Source organism: Mesoplodon bidens (assembly GCF_964165515.1).
Source record: "Mesoplodon bidens genome assembly, chromosome: 7".
Taxonomy (NCBI): domain Eukaryota; kingdom Metazoa; phylum Chordata; class Mammalia; order Artiodactyla; family Ziphiidae; genus Mesoplodon; species Mesoplodon bidens.
The window spans coordinates 92758865-92782037 of record NC_138164.1 but is presented as its reverse complement, the minus strand read 5'-3'; the positions used below and the strand labels follow the sequence as shown (position 1 = coordinate 92782037).

Sequence of the window (23173 nt, the reverse complement as noted above, 5' to 3'; positions counted from 1 at the left end):
CCTACTTGAGATCAGAAAATGTGGTGTCCATCAAGTTTCACCTCAGGGGAATGAGAAGGCTGTGCTAGAATCACTTTTCCAGACTTTTGATTTCATGACCAGTAATGTATTCAAAAGATGTTTTGAATACATAGGGCTACCAATCTTTTATTTTCCTAAGCGAGGACATTAAAACAAACAAAAAAACCTAACATGTACCAGGACCACCACTTCATAAAAAAAGGATATCTTAATATCAAATAAGTGGGAAGGACATAATCTCAGAATTAAAAATTGAAGAGAGTATTCAATTTTAACTCACTATTGCAGACTGACAAAAAGTAGTCACCAACCAGTTTATAAACCCTGAACCAGATGTTCTCCAACTCTCCCCAGTTCTCTAGAATCTCAAAAATATCCTTGGAAAATTGAATTGTAAACTGTGAAATTGACCAAATATTCAGGTGAAGAAGCTTTAATTAACCATTAATACATTTGAGTAATACGAAGCCGAGGGTTAGTTATAGGTATGCAGAGAGGGGCAAGTAACAGGAAAATAATAGAACTAATACTTCTGGATTTCTTTTCCATCCAGGGTTGTCAGGCTTGGATGCTAAAGCCAGTGGCCGCTTAGGCACGAGAGCTATGATATATTACATGTCCACGACCATCATCGCTGCGGTGCTGGGGGTCATCCTGGTCTTGGCTATCCACCCGGGGAACCCCAAACTCAAGAAGCAGCTGGGGCCTGGGCAGAAGAATGATGAAGTGTCCAGCCTGGATGCCTTTCTGGACCTTATTCGAAATCTCTTCCCTGAAAACCTTGTCCAAGCCTGTTTTCAGCAGGTAACCTAGAGTTCTGATATCCATTGTTCTCCAAACTCCTAAGTTACACAGGTGGTAACTTAGAGGCTGTTTCAACAAACCAGCTCTGGGGAGTAATTTTTGTCATATTTTTACTCTGCCTGGGGGTTGTATGGGGTCATCTGGGGCAGGAGTTTAGAATTGGAGTCGTGTTGTCTTTGTTTTTTTAACCTTCCCTTTCTTTTGCAGTACACTTAATAACATTTAGCTCTGGGATCCCTCTTCTTTTTTTCTTTGATCTCTTTTTCTTCTCTTTGGTTCTTGTCTCTGTGTCGTCCAAGGGGGCAATTTTGATCACCCTTGCCCACAATTCTCTAGAGTACTCAGTGGTTCTTGATCTTAGCAGTATAGCAAAACCACATGTGGTCCATTTAAAAATGCATGTGCTCTACAGAATCAGAATCTCCAGGGTGGGCCCGGGGACTGGGTATGTGTCAAATTCTGGTAGTAATACATGAAGATTTTGGAAAGTTTATAGATGCACATAAAGTGAAAATTCAAGTCCCCACGTCACTTCCCTAGAGCTACTCATGTTTCCTCCTATATATTTTCTTTGTCACATATGCGTGTGTATGTGTGCATAAAATTAAAAAAAAATTCAGCTCGGGTGGTGCTGCATCGTACATACTGTGTTACACCTTGCTTTTTCATTTAACAGTGTTTTAGTGTCATCTCTCTCTTTCGTTTTTCATTGTTGTATAGTATTTCTAAAGGATAAATTCTAGAAGCAAAACTGTCCTGCCAAAGAGTTGATATTTTGAATTTGCTGGATGTTACAAAAATAGCCTTACAAAATTTGTATCGATATATATGTTCCTACCAGCTGCACACAGGCATATCTAGTTTTTAACACACGACTTTTAAAACCAGTTGATTCTGCTGGGTGTGTTACTGACCAGGGTTCTTGGACTCTTTAATCAATAGAAATTGATAAGAGGCCAGACGAGAAATTCAGGCAAAGCTTTATTTGGACTTGTGCTGCCGTACAGCGAAAACAAGTAACAGCTTCCCTCCCTCCCTCCCTGGGGTGTGGGCCAGGGCCGGCAAGCTGGTCCCTTAAATGGGGTGAGGGTGAGGATGGGTCCAGGGCTCGGGCGGGAGGGGTGGCTTGGGTGGCGTGCCTACCCCCTTGGTGGTTCTGTGTACAACTTTTGCTTTTGCTCCAGACACCTCAGAAGTGGCAGTTGGGTTTTGGGGCTTTTTGTATCTGGTTGTTCATAATTTGCCCCAACTGCGCATGCACGCAGTTATTTTTAGTCCCTTATAGTTTCTTTGTATTCTGCTGTTTGCCCAGGTGCAAGTACTGCAGCAAAGAGTCCCAGATATCCCGGGTCCCAGATCCCAGCCTCTCTCAAGTGGAACCACTGAGTTAGCTGCCCAAGCCCCCCTCGCCAGCCTGTTGTCTAGACCTAAGGCTAGTTTAGGTTCGAATACACCTCAGTTCACATTAACTCTGGTTGGAAGTAAATTAGAATCAAGGAACCTCCTTCAACCATTTCCAGGGAATCACAGAAGAATACATTGAGGAAACAGGTCGCAGAGAAGAAAAGTCTGCATTCCCAGCTGCCCCCAAAGTGCCATTGCCAATCACTGCTGAGCCCAGTTGACTCTGGATAAATCTGGAATACGGTCTCTGATTTCCAATACTACTTCAGAGGCACTTGTAGCTAGGAGCTATATTAAAGGAAACGTACCAGGCGGGGGAAGTTGGGTGCGGAGTGAATAGAAACAGGCTAGGGAAGGGGTGCTTACTGGTACCCTCTCTGTGCAATGTGCCTGCCCCTCAGCCAGCCTGCGTAGAAAGATGAGTTTGCTTGCTTTGGGGTGATAGACACAACCGGGTGCCAAGTCTATTCTTAAAGTATTGGAAAGAGTGCTCTGGAGCTGTAGCAGCTGGAGGCTGAGCTGGTAGGAGTCTGGGGGTAGGGGTAGCATTGGAGGGACGGGGAGGGACAGATTTGGGCCTCCCTTCTGTGCCCCATCACGACCACACTCCATGCAAGAAGGAATCCCTTTCGTCTGAGTCAGTGAGGCAGAACTGAGAAGCAGGCAGCACCCAGATCTGTTGCTGTGGGCTGGGGTGAATTTCTGTGGTGTCAGCCATGCTCATGCTCCCTGACCTGTCTGGGTGATGGGCAATCTCTAGTGTCCCCCAGGGCAAGGGGCACTGGGGGACACTAGAATAGAGGACCACGCCATTCCCTGCCTCACCCCCGCCCTGGACCCACCCCTCCACTGACAAAATTCATCTGAGGAATGAGCCTTTAGTCCTCCAGCTATAAGCCCAAGGACATGGTCCTTTGGGTTAGGATACTCAGAGAAATAATCATGTGGAATATTTGACCGCAGGGTGAGGGACGGTGCAGATTACTTAAGCAGACTCCAGGCAGCCCAGAGGAAAGGAAGCTTAAACTAGGTGCAATCCCACAGGCCTAGGAGGGCCTTGAAGAGGGTTGGAAGAAAGGGAACTCTTTGACGGTGACATGGAATTACCAGAGAGAAAGGGTGCTGGGTGGTGACTTCCGTGCCCTTGGGGTACAGCTGGGAGTGGTTTCAAATAGCCTCTCTTGGGTGGAGGGAGCTTCAGGACCAAAGTTAGACACGAGACATAAAGAGAAAGGCGCGCTGTCTCCAGTGCAGAGGCTCCTCCCCCAAGGTGGAAGGACCTGTGTCTCTGAGAGCAGGGAGGCTTCCTGTTCACTGCTTCTGGCTGACTCTGAACCAAGGTGAGGTTTCCAAGGTGGCAACAGGCTGTCAGGTGTGGCCTGACCACATTCATCAGGCCCAGTGAGAGTGACCACATGGGGTCCTTTCTTCCGGGGAATTCACTGAACCGGGTTTGCTCCTTTGGCCGATATTTGGGTGCACAGGATGCCACAGAGAATGAACCAGTCGGGGTCCCTGCTCAGTGGAGCTGACTTACATTCAGGGACTGCGGGGAGATAGACCAGAACAAATGTCAGGTAAACGCACAAGGTACTTGAAAATTAAGGTAAGTGCACTCTGAGAGCTGGAGCAGGATGATGGGCTAGTAACTGGAGGAGACGTCTGAGCTGAGACAATAAGCGGTCAGAATGAGCCAGCCCAGGGCTTCACTAGTGGCGCAGTGGTTAAGAATCCACTTGCCAATGCAGGGGACACGGGCTCAAGCCCTGGTCCAGGAAGATCCCACATGCCGCGGAGCAACTAAGCCCGTGCGTGACAACTACTGAGCCTGCACTCTAGAGCCCGTGAGCAACAACTACTGAGCCTGCGTGCTGCAACTACCGAAGCCCGCGCACCTAGAACCCGTGCTCTGCAACAAGAGAAGCCACCGCAACGGGAGGCCCGCACACCGCAACGAAGAGCAGCCCCCGCTCGCCAGCAACTGGAGAAAGCTGGCACGCAGCAACAAAGACCCAATGCAGCCAAAAATAAATAAATAAATTTATTTTTTAAAAAAAGAATGATCCAGCCTGAGGAGAACTGGGGGAAGAGCCCGCTAAGCAGGGGCAGAGGCTCACGGAGGTTGGCAAGCATTTGGTGAGAAGAGAAGCAAGGCTGCTGAGTGGGGAGTGGAGTGGGTGCAGGAGGACCTGGCAGGCCAGGGTCAAACTCTGGTTCTTATTCTAAGAGTTTAGGCAAGGAGATGACTGTTTTTCTATTTTTAAAAAATCAACCTGGTAGCTCTGGATATAGACAGAGCTCCAGGTAGCTACTTACCTGGGGATCGCAGGTAGCCAGGAAGAGGAGGTGAGCCAGTGAGCAGGCTTTTGCAGGTTTTAAGGTGAGAGACCCTGGTGGCTGGGACTGGAGTTGGCAGCCAGCTGGGGTTCTTCAACCCAAGCAGGCTTGAACTGAGAGAACCCGGCCATCCAACCTTCAACTCAGCCGCTGAGCTGTGCTCTTTGGAAGCTGGATTTTAGAGCTGAACATAACTCATTTTGAATCCTGCTTCAGTAAACTACTAGTTGTCTGTCCTGGGGTTAGTTACTCAGTCCTGTGAGCCTTGAGGGGCTCCTGTTGACATACGAAGTAATAGTTGTCAGGCTTCCCTGGTGGTGCAGTGGTTGAGAGTCCGCCTGCCGATGCAGGGGACACGGGTTCGTGCCCCGATCCAGGAAGATCCCACATGCCGTGGAGCGGCTGGGTGAGTCATGGTCGCTGAGCCTGCGCGTCCGGAGCCTGTGCTCCACAACGGGAGAGGCCACGACAGTGAGAGGGCCGCGTACAGCAAAAAAAAAAGAAAAAAAAAAGTAATAGTTGTCAAAGGTGGAGCACCTGGCCGCCCCCTTGATCCTAGAAGCACCATTTATTCAAGCCCATGGCCGTGACTCCTTTGAACTTGAGCTTTGGCTTCTTTAGCCTTCTCAGGATAGGCCTACAGTTGGCTCTGATCCCCACTTTGTCCCCAGGAGGGTGACTCTGTTGTTCATGGAAGCTTCCCTTCAGATCCTTCCTGCATCTCTCTTTGTGCCAGCGTTGCCCAGACCAAGGGGACCGTGAGCTGCCTATTCCCATTCAGCTGGGGCTGACCTTCTCCCTGCACAAGTGCTTGTGGCCAAGTTAGAACACAGAGTACCTGCCTTGCCTCAGGGAATGCTGTGCTTCCCTCTCTCCCAGTTAGGAGAGCTGGCCAGGTCAGCTTTGCTTACTCTCGGGCCCAGCTGCTGTACGGTTGGGTCCATAGTGTTTATCAGGCAGCACAGGTGGTGAAAGACCTCAGTGATGGTCAGTGCATCTGAGTTGAGGTCCCAGTTCTCCCAATAATTCTATGACATCTGATGAGTCACTTGACTTCTCCATGCCCCCTCTTCTGTACCTATTCAGGCTTCAGCCATCTGTCGCCTACTATGTGCCGGCACTGACATTCTAGGATTCTGCATGACTTCTGTTTTAAGGCCCCTGGAGGTAGAGTTTCTCTGGGCTTAGACGTGAGTTTTCACAGCATGCAGGGTGCCTGGCACCTTTAAAAATAGGGTGGCCGCCCCAGATGTCGAGGAATAGCATGAGAGCTTCTTAGGGGGCCGTTTGCACAGGGATGCTTGGGGAACATTGAGCAAGGCTTGGCATCACCGCCCCGAAGGAGTGGGTGTCTTCCCAACTTACATATGGAATATGAGCCAGTGACCCTGCCATGGGGGCTGCTGGCAGCTGGCACATCTGGCAGCTACATGGAGCTTCCCAGCAGAGCCAGGCTCTGGGAGGAGCCTCAGTGAGAGTGGGCCTGTGAAGATTCCGTGCGACAGGAACCAGGCAGGGAGAAGCAAATCACTTGGATCATGAGGTGCTGATCTGACTTCCAACAAGACCCCTGCCTTCCTGTTCCTGACCAGATCCAGGACCCTCCACAGGGGCTAGCAGGGCATCCAGCTGGGTCTCACATTTGCTACTATCTCCATGGGAATGAAACAAGCAGACAGGCATCCCTCAACTTGAAGCTTGGGTCCCATTACCAATCACACTGCTTATAGTAGTTACAAAAGAATGTTATAAATCCCATCATTATCGTGGGATGAGGACATTCGTATCCCACTGCATTTGTGCCATGAAGCATCACTCTGTCAAGACAAACATATAAAATATTCCCCAATTTCATAACCTTGTTTGGCCATTTCTTAATTATAATATTTTTGACATATTGGGAATTCAAAAATTTATGTAAGCGGCCAGGCTTTTGGTGACCTTTTACACCAAACCTCTCATCTTTATGGTTTTTTTTCCCCACTCCATTAGATTCAAACAGTGACAAAGAAAGTCCTGGTGGCCACTCCATCAGACGAGGACAGCAATGCCACCAATGCTGTCCTCTCGCTGTTGAATGAGACTGTGACTGAGCCGCCTGAGGAGACGCAGGTGGTTATCAAGAAGGGCCTGGAGTTCAAGGACGGCATGAATGTCTTAGGTAGGCACACTGGTCTTCATCTCCTTGGGGGAGGTGCCTCTGCCGGGGCCACGTGGCCAGCTTTCCCTGCAGGTCAGCACCTAGGCATCCTCGCTTCCTTCTCAGAAAGCCGATCGCCCTGCTGTCCTGTAGGTGGAGCAAGAGGCTGTCTCTGGGGAGCGAATTTGAGGGTCACTGGGACTGAAAACTGAGAGGGGAAGGGCGAGGGAGACGGCAGGAGCAGTAGCACGTGGGGACGTGGCAGCTGGACTGGGGTATGGGCGAAGCGAGGGGACTGACATTCACGGGGCACAACCCCCACTTTCTGCGTGCTGTTGGCAAGCCACTTTCCCTGACTCTCCATTTCATGAAGTTACACATCCGATCCTTTCATTTCCTAAGCATTTCTTTTGGAGGCGCCCTTGTGTCTGTCCCAGGACTATGCTAGGCATGGGGGCTGTCCCACCCCAGCCCTCACAGTCTGTAAACAAACGCAGTGCTATCAGGAGTGAAAGTGTTGGCGCTGGTGCCAAAACGAGCTTGTCAAAAGGAGACTGTCTGGTTTAACTTTCTGGGATTTCAGTGAGCTTGGAACCTTCTGAGAGTGTCATCCCAGGGGTTCTTTGGCTCTGACGTTAGACTGGTTTGTATCCAGTTTGACTGGTTTGTATCCAGTGGTCCAGATGATGGACCACTCACCAGTTATCTAATCGTGGGCTGGCTTACCTTTTATCTGTAAAGTGGGCATGGGGTTGGCATTTCTCCTGTAGATCATTGTGAGGATTCAATGCGATTGTGCATGTTGGCACAATGGTACGCGCCATATGCTTTATCATGTGAGCCGCTGTCATCATTAAAGGCAGGGGGTGGAGTGCTAAGCGGCTCAGTAGAAAACACCCCACAGGAAATAGCGACTCCCCATTGTGTGGGTGACTCCAGTTTGCTCACTTTACTCCCCATCCACCCTGTGGGTTCACTCCCCCACCCATAATAACCCCCACCCATGGTTAGAATGGTGTCCCAAGACAAGACATTTGGTCATAAGCTAGGAGAAATGGGATATCTATGTGGAAGAAGTATGTTGATCCACGCAAGCAAGATTTCTAAGGATTTGAATGAGAGCTGTTTAGAAAAGGTTGAGCTCACTTTACCATCTAGGAGATCAAATGCCCTTGTCTCTTTGCTAGGGGCATCAGATAAAATACAGGGTGCCCAGTTTCATGTGAATTTCAGATAAACAACAAATAATTTTAAAGTGTTAAGTATGTCCCAAATATTGCATGGGATATACTTGTACTAAAAATTTTTTTTCATTATTTTTCTGGAATTCAGATTTTACCTGGGAGTCCTTTTTGTTTGTTCTAAATTTGGTAACCGTTCTCCTTACTTATCCAGAATGGTGGAGACACAGAGGGGGAGGGAGAAGGATTGCCGGGCTAGTGAAAAGTGTCTTTTTCTTTGACCTGGCAGGAAGCAGAGAGTGAGGGAAGAGATAAGCTGACCGGGTTGCCAGGCAACAGAAGATCAATAAACATTGCTGACAACCAGTGGGAGGCAAGAGGAGGAAAGAGTGAGGAGAAAATAGGAGACTTCCTCTGAGAAAGAGGGTTTGCAAATATCCTCAGCATCCAACCCTGAGTGGCTCTTCTCTCCCACTGTCCAGATATCTGTGATGCTTTCAGGCATTCCCAAATCCCCTTGCCCCCCAAACCCTATGGTCAAAGTGGCCCCACTATTTTCTACTGTGGCCATGAGTAATGGGGCCAGAGCTTTGGGGTTAATCATTCAGAAGACTTTTGTGGTCATTTCCAGAGTCCTGGTGGATTCTGGGAAGTCACATGACCTTTGGCTGTACCAGGGAGTTTCAACACAATTCAGGACTCTCTCAACCCCAGTGACCAAGTCTAAGAGGCCTTTGTTCAAATGAAACACCCCTGTTCCAGCGAGTTCAATGAGGCAGTGTTTACAGAGGGAAATGCACAAGCTGGCTGTGGGTTTCCAAGTGCAAATTGAGGCTCTGGAAAGCCAAGGGAAGTTAGACTGTTGAGAAACTTCCCACTTACAAATCATGGCTGAAATAAGGTTCTTTCCATTGTCTTCCAAGGGCAGAGATGGTGGCCTTTTTTTTTTTTTTTTTTTTTTTTGGTTTTGGTTTGTTTTTCGGCTTTGGAAAGTCCCAAGGATCAAGCATTGCAAGAGTGAAGATAAAAATCCTGGCTCTGGCCCCCCACTTCTTTAAAGACTCATTTCTTTACCCCCCAAACCTCCAGACTGCTCCGGGCTCTACTTCAATCCCAACCACTTAAATCAACTCCTGTGAGAGAGAGCTCCTTTCAACATCTCTCTCTTACACTCATAGAGATGGCCCATTTCTGGTGACCCTGCCAGGGGAGCTACTTTATTCTAGTTCTTGGTGACCTTGAGACCTTGAACATGTTCTCTTAAAATTTCCAAATGGAATAACCAAGTGATACGAGCTATTCTCAGCAAGAATGTTCACAGATTATTGCTCACCACACACCTAGCAAACTCCTCTCCATGGGCTTGATGAGAGCTTGAATTTGATTTCCTCCATTACCAAAGAACTAGGTCACTCTCTCCTGTCACTCTGATTCTAGGTCACGCTAATTCTCATTAAGCCTTTGTGTTCATGGCCAATAACTCACTTGTAAGTCACTAGTTAATCTTTCTGGCCAAGAGCTAAAAAGGGGAAATATTAACTACCAAGGATTAACAATTTCAGTTAGAATCTAGCAAGTGCTAGATTCTTTTTGCTGAGGGTAGCAAAGGGTAGTTGAACAGTCTGGGTTGACATGTGCTTAGTGTGGGAGGTGTGTGGTTTTGGTGACTAGAGAAAAGGTAAAAGCAGAGGTTCAGAAATAATTTTCCCCTAAGAGAATCATATTATAATGCTATCATTTACTTTGATACAGCTCAAGACTGCAGGCATAAAAGGATGGACACAATAGGAAATTGGATGGAATAGGGAGGGACCGGAAATGAAGTCTGCCAAACTGGGACAGGGTAGGTGTAAGGAGAGGAGGGAGAGAGAAGGAAGAGTGGATGGCCCATACCGCAGGTCAGAGAAAAAGTCAGATGGGCAAGCGAGGGCCTGTTGCCAAGGGGACAATGACATTGATTTATAGTCCATGCAAGTCTTCAGAGTTGGAGCCCCAAGACTGACAATAACAGATTGGGAGCTGGGGGCACATGATGACTGGTTATCAGAAATCCAGAGAGCCTTCAGGTAGTAACAGGGACATCCGTTAGCCATGTAGTGTGCCCCAGTCCCTGGGAGGGTCTGGGTGAGACTCCAGGGTGAGAGGCTGAGGAAGAGGGGTGGGACAGAGTGGAGCCAGAGAAAATATTCTGGGGAGAGAGAAGCCAGGTCTTGCCTTGGAGGAGCTAACGTATCAGGCAGGTTCCCTGGACAGATACTCAGGGAATGAGGTAAAAGGTAACATAGAAATAAGACCCAAGGTTGGCTGTTGGGCTTGGTCCAGGACCTAGTGCAATTTGATGCCAGCATCAAGAGGTGGGGACAGGGTTCCTCAAATCCTCCTGGCCTGGGATTAGATTGACCCTGGGGGCTGGGGGGAGGGGGGCTGCATTTAGATGGAAGTCAAGTGATATCAAGTGAAGGGAGAAGAGGGCCAAGGGGCTAGGAAGTAACAGAGACTATGTTCTCACTTTATGATCCTGAAAAAAAAAAACACAATAAAAAAGAAAGCATTCTAACCATTTTGACCATGGAAAGAACGATGATGAATTAATAAATAACAGGTTAAATCCAAACAAATTGGGTCATTTGGGGTTTCCCAACTCTTTTGGATTTTTCATTGCTTTCCCTTGGATTTTTCAAGATTCTTCCTCCTCCAATTAGGCACACAGCAATAGGAAAAATATTTTATGTTTAGGATTTTCCTAGAGTGAAACATACCAGCCATGCATTAACTTGGGATAACACCAAACTAATACAGACATAACCCTGGCAGAGACTGAATTGGCTAATTGGTCTCTGCTATTCTAATATTGGCTCCAAAGTTTGCATGATAATCCCCAAGTCCCAACAAGCCTTCCTTCTTTAATCTATGTACTAATGGAATCTGCTTCCACATGATTTCATAAGTGAGGAGGAGAGAGAAGAGAGTACTTTTTAGTTTGGAATGAAAATGAATTCCTTTTCTGCAAGGAACTAACCTGCTTACAGTTCAACTTGCTCATGTGGAAAGTATTCAGAAAAGCCATAATTATCCAGGGGAAAAGTGTGAAACGTAATGCTTTTGTCTTTTAAGGCCTAATTTATATGGTAACAGGTGGTTAAGAATGTGGCTCCATACACGGGGGATAGTAATGAACAAGGGAGAAGAAACACATACTTTGTAATTTGTCCTTCTGTGTCCTGTGATTCACCCAACAGGTCTGATAGGGTTTTTCATTGCTTTTGGCATTGCCATGGGGAAGATGGGCGAGCAGGCCAAGCTGATGGTGGAATTCTTCAACATTTTGAATGAGATTGTAATGAAGCTAGTGATCATGATCATGTGGTAAGTGGGCTTGTTCTTGCTTCATGGTGGTGGCGCGTGAGATGGCCTTGGGGTCGCCAGAGGACACTGGAGCCCTCCCAGCAGGAAAGAGTGAGCAGGCGTGAACCAAGCAAAGGGCTCTCCAGAAAGACTTTGAGAAAGGGATGAATATCTCTTTTTTGGAGGTTTCACTAGAAAATGGGCTGGAAAACTATAGCCTGTGGGCCAAATCTTATCTGCCATTTGTTTTGTATGGCCCGTGAATTAAGAATGGGTTTTATGTTTTTATTTGACTGAAAGAAAAATCAAAAGAGTAGTAATATTCCACGACACATGAAAATTATGTGAAATTCACATTCAGTGCCCATAAATAGCTTTGTTGGAACCCAGCCATACCTATTTGTTCATGTATTGTCAAGGGTTACTTTTGTGTGAAAAGACAGAGTTAAGTAGCTGTGACCAAGACTGTGTGGCCTGTAAAGCCTAAAATATTTAGTACTTGGCCCCTTACATAGAAAGGGATGGCCCCTTCCATCCCTGCCCTGGAAGAAAAGACTTAAAAAAAAAAAAAAAAGAAAGAAAGAAAGGACAGAAAAGTTGAAAAAACCAATGAGTAATCCTAAAACTGAGCAGTATCAGAATACACTACACTAAGACAGGGCCAAGATCTCAGGGATATGACATGACCCAGGGTGTCTGGAAGAACCACTGTGCCAGTATTCTGGTATCCAAAAGCAATGCACCTTAGACCTGGGTTACTCGTGACTCATATAGGAAAAAAAAAAAAAAAAAGGGCAGTTCTCAGGCCATGCAAGAAAAAGTGAAATCACAAAAGATTAGAACTGTAAGTGCTCTTGGAAATCTGGTCCTACTCTCTGGTTTTACAGCAGAGAAAACTGGTCTAGAGACACTAAATCTTGATTCTTTAACATCATCATAATCATCATCATCATAAAAACTATCTTTTATTGATTTCCTCTTATCTGCCAAGAGCCATGATAGTGCTTCATACCTATCAAATGTAATCCCCACAACCCTGAAAAAATGGTGTTATGGTTCCCATTTGACAGAAAAGGCAACTGAGGTGCACTGAGGTGAATTAACTTGCTTAAGAGTATATAGCTAGGGAGAGGAAGAGCTGGAGTTTATGCTGGTATCAAAATCTTTGATATGTAAGTGAGTGGGGTTTTTTTGTTGTGGTTTGAGTCATGTAAGCAATACTGTCTCCACTTCATTTCATGTGTGTTTATGGTCATTGGTTCTGAAGTATAGGGTAGCACAGAGCATAGGTGTTCTCTCCTTCACCAAGGAAATTGTGTCACCTCCAGTCACTGGAAACTTCTCGTGTCCAGTATCTATCAGACAGAAAGATTTTTACATACGCTCATTTCAGACCCCTATGACGGTCCCATATGCCTGCCTAGAAATAAGGCCAAACCACATGTGTGCTCTATTTGCCACAGGAATTCTGCATTACAGATTCCTGGTGCTCCCCACCAGCCTCCCCACTCCGCCTCTGATCCGCCTCCGATTCCATGTGTCTTCCCCTGCAATTCCACCTTCTTTCTCTCTTCTTCCTTTCCTTGGCCCTTACTCCCAACTTACAAGGGCACAATCTGTTCTCGACTTGTATTTTATCTCCAAACCTGATGCTGTGCCTGTAGTAAATTCTTATTAAAACTTTAGGAATGAGGGGCTAGCTGAAGGCCCCCCAGGGTCCTAGATCAAGAAGATGTTTCCCATGATTTCATGAACCATATTTAATAGGTCTGGCTGGTGTTGATCATTACTTTCTTGTACTTTAGAAACATGGAAAGGATGCTAGTACAATAATGTGTTCTTTTCGATTATTGTACCGATTCTTCAACTTCCCAGTCAATGCTAGATTTCTGAATATTTCTTTTGTGTGAAGATTTAAAGTCACACACGATGTCATGCTGTAAAAATATTTTAAAAGTCTTTTAAATCCATTCTGAGCTTGCTGAGAGATTAATAAATGGTAATATATGAAGCAGAATAGTCCTCTTGGTTTTAAACCTTAGGATCTGCCTTCATTTCCTAAAATTCCTAGCAGAGTGAGCACCCTAACTCTAAATATGCAGTCTACTTTTCTGTATTATGATGCCAGCGACGTGGGTAATGTATGAAGATTCCTTCCTTTATCCATACCACTGTCATTTCCACTGAGCCCTTGAAGCAGAGGGAATCTTCTAGGAAATCAGATGAGTTATGGGATAAAGTGTAGCCTCCCTTCTCTGCAGGGATGGAGTGGGTGTGGATTGAGAAGTTTCCTCTTCACTGAAACCAAATCTCCTAAAGATTTAGCATCATATCCCAGGAGATGAAGAGCAATTGTGAGTCAGGAATAAGACCTATCGAACAGTTTCTGACAGCTGTTGGGTTACCTCATCTAGGCTAACAGTCCGGAGGGTGTAATATGATGTGAGATGCCAATCCTACACATTTCTTTCATTCTTTAGCTGCCTCATCAGCAAGTGAAAACGATGTGTGTGAGAAGGTTCTGGATAAAACAACCAACCACTCCTTAACTGACACCCTCAAAGCTTAAATCATCAGAGTTCTTTCATAGTCTTCTCTATGTGGTAGTAAGAAGAGTAGTAATAGCAAAATGCATCTTTGAGGAGATTACTATTATTCTAACAATAATTATTATAAAATTATAACAGAATTATTAAATTCTTGCTATATGCTCAGTACTTTTTCAATTACTGTCCTGTACCTATTATCGAGAAGATAATAATATTACAATTATTATTAAATCACAACTAAGATTTACCAGATTCCTACTGTATGCTTAATACTATTCCAATACTTTACATGCATTGACTCATTTATTTTTCACAATAATACCTAGCAAAAATAGGTACTTTGGTGAGCACTATTTTCCAGAGGAGAAAACTAAGCACAGAGGTTAACTCATTGCACAGCCTAAGTAATTGGAATTATAGAGAAGCATTACCTTAATCAACTTCCATCTGACCTCAGACTGGATTGAACCCAGGATCCTTCTCTTACTAGCTGTGTGACTCTAGGTAAGTTAGAAACACTCTAAACCCCTCATCCTGATCTGTGAAATGGATTGATCATAGAATCCATATCATAGGGTTGCTGTGAGAATTAAGTGAAATTGTGACCAATAGTTATGGAGCATTTCCCATGTGCCAGGACCTGTCTGAGCATTTTGCATGAACTAGCATTATTATTGTTGTTACATTGTAATTACCATTATTATCAATTCAATCCATAACCCTTTGCTTCTCTGTATTTGTGAATTCCTTAAGAATCCTGCAAAGCCCTCTGAATCACCAAAAAACAAAAAGAAAAACTTTCATTTCGGTGTGATTTTCATATCCTCATTTTTTCACAAAGTGCTTTAAAACATACTTTTCAAAATCTACAAAACTTAAATAGAAAGTAAAACTTTTCATAATCTCACCACCATAGAAACATAAAGTGAGAAGTGAAATCTCTGCTCACTCTTTCAATTCTCCCTCCCAGTTAACCCACCACCACCATCATCCGTCCATCCACCAGTCCACCCATCCATCCATTCATTCCTTCACTTCCTAAATACTTTTGAGCACCTCTTCCATGCCGACAGCAATTTTAGGCACTGGTGATATAATGGAGCCTGGAGGCTCCATGAACTGACTTTCACTCTATCCTGATGAAAAGTTCTAATCCTCATATGGTAACTCCCAGCAAAAGTCACTTCTTGGATAGCCAGAACCTTTCCCTAAGTGGACTGGAAAAATGGAGATTTGTGTTACTTCCTTGCCCTGAGTACCAAGAGCACCTTAGGTAACTCTTGGAATGTATGTTTAAGTCTTTATTGACAGACTCTTCCAACTCTGAGTTCTCTCGAAATCTGTCCCAAACTGGCAGAGTGGTGTTGCTGTTGGCAACATGTGGGACAGAACCAGAGTGGCTTTATGGCAGGACTGGGAAAGTCCCTCCACTTTCCTCCACTCCAGGTGTCTGGCCCACCTATTCCTGAAAGTCCCAAATTGATCACTTTAGTGGGTTAGAACCAAAGGCCTTGAATAAGATGCAGCTAAATAAAGTAAATGGTTTCCAAAGACTAACCAAGGACTATCTGTATTTCATCAGTTGCAGATCAGATTTTATCCCTGGAAACACTGATTTATTTGGAAACATTGATTTCCAAACACATCAGAATTACCCGGGAACTTGTTTGAAATATAAATGTCCCAAGGCCAGCTCCAGGAAATTCTAACTCAGTAGGTATGTGGTGGGTCAGGGGATCCATATTGTTTCAGGCAGGCCAGGTAATTCTGAGGCAGAAGTCTAAGGATGCACTGACTGAGTTCAGGGTATGTTAGGGCTGTGGATGAGTCTGTTTGTGGAGTAGAGAGCAGACCTGAGGGGGCATCTTGGCTGGAACCTTAGGATGACAAGGACTGAGGCGCAAAGTGGGCAGAGGCAAGAATGGGTGAAGCAACAGTAAGAAAAAGATGCCACAAGCCAGTCCTGGATGAATTAGTGGCTTTGAAAATGAAGCCCAGAGCTGAGGATATAGCCAGTCTCAGGGCAGCGTGGGAGCCATTCCCTCTCCCAGCTCTGTAGTTATGTCCTTCTAATTTAGAAACTGGTCCAACAATTACTGGGCATCACTTGGCTTCAGGACACTCACGGGAGCCCTCAGCCTTTTTTTTTTTTTTTTTTTTTTTTGGCGGTACGCGGGCCTCTCACTGCTGTGGCCTCTCCCGTTGAGGAACACAGGCTCCAGACGCGCAGGCTCCGCAGCCATGGCTCACGGGCCCAGCCGCTCCGCGGCACGTGGGATCTTCCCGGACCGGGGCACGAACCCGCGTCCCCTGCATCGGCAGGCAGACTCTCAACCACTGCGCCACCAGGGAAGCCATCTCAGCCTCTTTTTGCACTTTAGTTTATGGCTTTGTTTGCTTCATCAGAAACTTTAAATGGTGACCTGGAGCCCTGAACATTTGCCTTCTCTTTTCCATTGAGTACATTTTCAACAAGGTTATTCATTAATATGGAAACCCAGGAACTCAGAAGCTCCAGCTCCTGAGTGGAGGCTTAAGCTACCTGCTTTGAAAACAGGTGCAGGGGGGCTTCCCTGGTGGTGCAGTGGTTGAGAGTCCGCCTGCCGATGCGGGGGACACGGGTTCGTGCCCCAGTCCAGGAAGATCCCACATGCCGTGGAGCAGCTGGTCCTGTGAGCCATGGCCGCTGAGCCTGCGGGTCCGGAGCCTGTGCTCCGCAACAGGAGAGGCCACAACAGTGAGAAGCCCGCGTACCGCAAATAAATAAATAAATAAAAATTAAAAAAAAGAAAACAGGTGCAGGGAAGTAATGACCCTAAAAAACAATATAGAACAAAGTCTCTTTCCCTGTCCTAATTAATGCTCATTCTAGTTCCAGAGACCAAAGTGTTTGGGTTAACTAGGGCCCCTGCTTGCCATATTTATTTACCCTAACACTCTACCTTCTGGCCTTTGAATGACACTGTCCATTTATAGTGGGGACTCAGGTTTCTCCCAGCGAGCTGAGTGCTCTGGAGATAACCTGTTACCTCTCTCTAACATATGGTTCTGGCAGATGTGTTCTCCAGAGGTCTCTATAGCTGGTCTTGCTTGGCAAAAGCCTTGAAAGCATTTTCTCTCCATTCTACAAATCGCTTGTCCTGGAAGAGCAGGAAAATTGAATGGCACCCAAAACAGCCGGTTTTGTGTTTTTCTGGACATTTTAAGGGGTGATTGGTGCCTGGGAAAGAATTAGTCTCTTGGTTTATGAAGCTAGATGCTTGTTGGTTTTATCAGAAAATGCATTCTGCTTAGTTGTTTACAATTTCAGGGAACACAGAGCTGGCCCCTGAGACCACCCGACTGATCTATGAGATGTCGAGACTATGGGCACAGCAAGATAATATAAAATGGTGGGAAAGCCGAAGGTTTAATGACTTGACTCCCTAATTCCCGGGAAAGCAGCCCTCAGACATCGCCAGCCTTCACCTCCAGGAACAGAGAAACGGAGACTACAGTCTAGATGCCCCTCAGGGAGAGTAGCTACGCTCATGTTTTAACTACTTAGTGTCAGTTACAAATCAGCTCTTTCAGGAGAAGATTCCTCTTGAAAAACTAGTTTGCACATAAAAACATCCGCAGTTGGGTGGCAATGACCTGTGAGATGCCTTAGAAAACCTCTTCAACTCAGACTTGACTCATTACGCATAGGTGATGAGGGGACATGGGGTAGATGTGTGAAAACAGAACCTGCAAGGGACTCCTGTGTCAGGAGTCAGAGAACTAATGACACTGACAGGGATGGGGGAGGGACTTTTGATAGTGCGTACATATGCATGTTCAAAAACGTAATCCTCACAGCAATCCCATGAGGTTGCAGGTAGCCTCTCTAAGCCTCGACTTGCACATTTGTAAAATGGGGATGTCACTAACCAAGGTCATATAGCTGGTAAGTGGCTGAACAAGCTCCATGTCTCGTGTAACTGTGTATATGACTCTCTTCTACTCCTCAAGGCTTTGCTTTAACCCAGGAAGTGCTTTTGCTCCAAACAACTGAAAAAACAAAATCCACCAAATCTGCTTGCTGGCCCTCTCTTTTTCCTGACTCCCCTCCCCAGGCTGGGAGCGTGATTTCATTTGCCCCACAGTCTTTCTTTCAAATATGTTCATAATTCTTTGTAAGGTGTCAACGTTCCCACAAACATTTTCATTTCAGTCAGAAGTGTTACAGGCTGAACAAGTTCATGCTCCAACACCACCGGATTAGGCAATAAAAAAAGGGTGTTGTCAAACGTGCAAAAGGTATACCCAAGGTGAGAGAGAGCATGGTTAGCTGACTCAAGAATGAGGACAACAGTAGATGGTTTCCAAGCATGCTATAAAATAATAATAATATAGAAATATAAAATAAGTCTATTTTAGGATAGGTTGGTAGAGAACAACTTGTCTGCTTATGTACAGAAAGCTACAATTGCTCCTGCAAGGAAGTGGTTTGGTTGGTAGGGATGAAAACCCCCAGTGGTAGAGTTTCACAGATCTGAGATTATTCTCCTCCTCCTTCCTGTTTTCATGGTCTTGGCCCAGTTATTTCACTTTTCCAAACCTCAATTTCCTCATTTGCCAAACAGGCATAATGATTCCTTGGTTTTAGGGGTTTTGTAAGAATTAAGTGTGTGGATGTCTCCCCATATCCTTGAAACACGATGAATGGCAGCCAGCATTACTGTTGGAGTAGGTATGGAAAGAAACACTTTCAGACTTGGAAGTAATAAAACCACATTTCTCTAAACATGCTTCTTGGCTCAGATGGTTTTCTTGTTTGGGCAGCTCTCTCTCTCTCTCTCTCTCTCTCTCTCAATGTATTTCCTAGATTCCTTCCAAGGCAAAACCAAAACACTATTTACAAACACCAGTGTTTGTAAATTGGTGAAATTCTAATGAGCTTTCTGAGATGCTCTAAATTTATTCTCAATTTTCAAGGAAGGAGATCTGGAACAGAGAAATCAAATAAGATTCTCAAAGATGTAACCTGGGTGTCTCTCAACTTTTACCTTGGTGCTTACTTAAGAGGTGGTAAAGCATGTCTCCTTTAGCCCTAAAAAATTACCTGAGCAACAAAGTTTGCCTTGGGATTTTTCATGAAAGCAGGGGCCACCAGGTCCATAGGAAATATTTCAGATAATGCAGTTAGTCGGAAGCAAAATATAGCATCTATTGAATCTCAAGGTCCTCTTTTGGCAACACTCTACAAGAATGCAAAGGGTTTTCCTCAGGGTGTGGTACGAAGGAGGGCCCTGATTTAAATTCTTAATCCCATCACCAGCTCTTCAATGCTTTTTTTTTTCTTTTATGTTTTTCAGGTACTCTCCTCTAGGTATCGCCTGCCTAATTTGTGGGAAGATCATTGCAATCAAGGACTTAGAAGTGGTTGCTAGACAACTGGGGATGTACATGATCACGGTGATTGTCGGCCTCATCATCCATGGGGGCATCTTTCTCCCCTTGATTTACTTTCTAGTGACCAGGAAAAACCCTTTCTCTTTTTTTGCTGGAATTTTCCAAGCTTGGATCACTGCCCTGGGTACCGCTTCCAGGTAGAGAACACAAGAAATCACTGTTGTTTCTCTCTGCTCATTCCTTTTACTTCTTCATCACTTCCCCTCTTTCAAAACCTTCCCATCACAGCGTTCAGTGAGAACACTTTTCACATATTTTTAAAATATTTTTGAAAAAGTGGAACACTTTAGATTCTTCGCTCCTTTTAGGAACTTTTAAGCTTTCTGATGAACTTTTTGCTGGTATGTAGCTGTCTTGGAGCTATGATCTCATACTGTTTCCCAGGTGAATACATGCTATTCATCTCTAGGTATAATTTGCCACATATAGCATTAGTTCAGTTTTAAATGTTTTCCAAAAGGGTGTAACAGGATGTTATTTTATTTAAGAAATTCTGTCACCTGTGATTTGAGAAAGGCTATTATATCACTGTACTGGAATAATTTTTCAAAAGTAGGAGAACAAGGTTTTGCAGGGTAAATGGTAGGTTAGGTGAGATTTTTCAAACAAACTGGAAATCAGACAAGTCTTTGAACCTGTAATGGACTATTCTGCCCCGTTGACTTTGAGGAAAGTCAGGTTGGCATTGATTTGACTTAACATTGACCGAGAGTCAGTTCCTTCTTCATTACCTAGTCCCAGTTCCTCCCAGAAGCCAGTGAGAACTCCAGAGATATGCAAGCAAAAAAACCTCTTTTTTTTTTTTGATATCATCTTGGACTGAATTTAGCAAAAATAAAACCAACAACCCAACAAAAACAGATACGTAAGAAACAGCCAGCAATGTAGAATTTCAAAGACTAAAAGAGTTTTATTCTTTCAGCCTGCAATAGTTGCTTTTATTTCTGCACGTGTATCCTTGGGTCACAAAACAAAGACTGAGGCCATAAAGCAGGTGGCAGGGAGGCAAGTAAACTCTGCAACCCATAGCTCAGCGTTATCTCTGGAGTCATAGATTGGCAGGTCCTTGTTACAGAACCCATGACCACTCACTGCCAGGGAGGCAGCTGCTCTGTGACACAGGGAGACTGCTTTTTTTTTTTTTTTTTTTCAAAACTACTGAGCAGTCAATCAGGTTTTTCTTAAGTGACCTAACAGACCAATAGTGGTGACAACCTGGAAAAGCCAAATTATATTTCCATCTTGCAAATCAGTGAGAATTCTGTACTAGTAGAACGTGAGGTTTCAGAAAAAGCTAAAATCTATACAATTTGGGAGATCTAGATTCTGCATTCAGTTTCCCAAGATGAAGGGAAACACTTCAAAATTTCCTTTTTCCTTCTTGGTCCTATACATTTCTTATCGCTAAGTATCTCTATCCATAAAGATTTTCTCTTTTTGGTGAAAAAGTTAACTTTCTTTTCAAAAATAAAAACAATCATGTTTAGTTTTAATTTTGTTTTCTGGTTATGAGCATGGTATTTGGTCGTTATGAAAAAGTTCAGACAGTGTATAAAATTTTGGAGGAAAAAAATGGGCAACACCACTGATAACCGGTAGTAACCTTTTTGTTAATCTTTACAGTTATGTACATTTCCAGTTCTTATTATGTATAGATATTGTACACTGCTCTTTTCACTGGTCAATAGATCATAAAAGTTATATCTATTAATATAGCTCTTACTATATCTATTACTACATATCTATTACTACTATTTTTAAACTTCATAATAATATACTGTAGGTACTACAATACATCCCCTACCCCAAATGTACATTTAAACCTTGTCTATTAAACAGGGCTGTGACAAGCATCCTTGTAAATACATTTCTGCAAGGATGTTTGGTGATCCCCTCAGGATAAATTTCTAGAAGTGGAATTTCTGAATCCAGTGGTAAGCACCCTGATGGTTTTGAAACATATCACCATTCTAAATAGATTACTATTTACTATTTAGAAAAGTACATTCGTTTATGTACCCACTAACTGGGTACACGAGTGTGCCCTCACCCACCTGCTCATCAACACTGAACACTATCTGTCACCTTAATACTTTCAAATCCTATTGGTGAAAAGTGATCTCACTGAATTTGCATTATTTTGATTACTAGTGAGGGGAAACATCTTTTTAATGTTCTTTTTGACCATCCTTGTCTCCCCTCCTCTGCCCTGTGAATTGTTTGTGAGCTTAATTTCCTGTTGGGGTGTTTATCCTTTCCTGATTGGTTTTCAGCTCTCTACATGTATGGAAATATCAACTCATGTGTCATAGGTTGTAAATAGTGTCCCCCTTCACTTGACATTTGTCTTAAAAACTTACAGCGCTTTTTGCCACTAGCAGGTTTTAATTTGTATGTAGTCAAAGTCGTCAGTGTTTTCCTTTGGTATTTAGAACTTTGATTTTGCTTAGGAATATCTTTTCTGCCAAAGATTATAAAATATAACTTTATATTTTCTTCCAATACATTTATGGTTTTGATATCTACACTATTTCAAAATAGTATCATTATCTTTTCTTTTGAATGACTACACAATTATCCTAGTCCCTTTATAAGACAAAGGTAAATCTTAAAAGCATAGGGAAAACCCCAAATCATATTTAAATCAAAGACAAATTCTTGGGTTATCTGACCAAAACCACAAACATTAGACTCATATCTCCCCCTTGCCCTGTATTTCATCTGAAAAAAAAATATGCTTTTAATCTTTGGTTAAAATGTGGCTCTTACCTAGATGAGGAATTTCTTTTTTAAAAAAGTCACTGTAGCAGGAGTCACGTACTAAGAATTAACTCAGGGTTTATTTGCCATTATGACCACAGGGGAAAAGCCCTGGGACAGCCAGCGCTAAATATACTTTCCACCTCCTCAGACGTTGGACTGAATGGGGATGTGCAGTGGAAGGGTTGACCCCGTTTTCTCAATAGGCACAGAGGCTGGTGTCAGGGCAGCTGAATGGAGTGGGGATGGCCTGAAACACATCTCTCTGCATCCCTCTGACTTCCGAGTGCGCTGTTAAAACTAATCTGGACTTAAAAAAAGAAGAATCTCAAGTACCAGACAGTTATTATTAGCAACGTTTGAAGACTGTCATATGGCCACTGAGGCAGGAACCAAAAAAACAATGTCAGAATGTCAACCTGTCAACACAAGAAAGAGTTAAAATTCTCAAGTCCCAGTTTGGACTGATGGGGTACATATGGATTTTTAAGACACAAAGCCTGTCCAGTAGTGACATTAAGAATATTTTCATGCCTTACCAGTTGTTTTCTCCAATCTGTTGAATTGTCTAAAGACCCTTTGATGACACTGTGGGAAAATGAATGCAGTAATAGTAATGGATATATTCCAGTCCTCCCAGCAGTGTCCTTAGATTCATACCGATGAGAATTCAGCTGCCAACCATAGCCTCGCTGCCATTTCAGACTAGTCATGGTGTCCTGGTAACCTCAAAGGGGTCTTAGGAAAGGGCTGGGAGTGTGTGAGAGAGAAATAAAGGGACACTAACTTCTCATTAAAATAGCTGGGGCAGCAAGCCAGGTACGATGGCACCCCAGCATGTGAATGAGGCCAGACTCCAACTTTTCTCCCTGGGGTTATAAGGTTTGGTAATGAGAGATCTCCAAACATCCATTTCTTCTCCCCACCTAAGACCAAAGAGGAGGCATGAGAAAGACCCCTGACCTAAAATCACAAAGAATGTTCCAGTAAGATGACTCTGGTTTCCCTAAGGTTGTTAATAGGGCTTGTGGGTCCGTGGGTTGATAAGATGCAGATCTAGGAGACCCTAATTTTAGAGCTTCAGGGACTTTGGTTCTGCATAGGCCCTGGAATCTGCATTTTACTTAGCATGCCTGAAGCTGACGGTCCTGTCCCACTCTCTGAGAAACTGACACCTCTGCAGATGTCTTTGTCCA

The 23173-nt window shown here is 44.3% G+C and overlaps 1 protein-coding gene across 2 annotated transcripts in view; it reads left to right on the top strand.

Annotated features, from left to right (window-relative positions):
• The window catches only part of SLC1A2 (solute carrier family 1 member 2), a 101765-nt gene that overhangs the window by 46952 nt on the left and 31640 nt on the right, over positions 1–23173 (top strand). For both annotated transcript variants that reach the window (XM_081239745.1, XM_081239746.1), the window contains exons 4-7: positions 575–825; positions 6559–6727; positions 11127–11253; positions 19121–19354. In XM_081239745.1, the coding sequence (XP_081095871.1) occupies positions 575–825; positions 6559–6727; positions 11127–11253; positions 19121–19354 (781 nt within the window). The remainder of the gene's footprint in view (positions 1–574; positions 826–6558; positions 6728–11126; positions 11254–19120; positions 19355–23173) is intronic.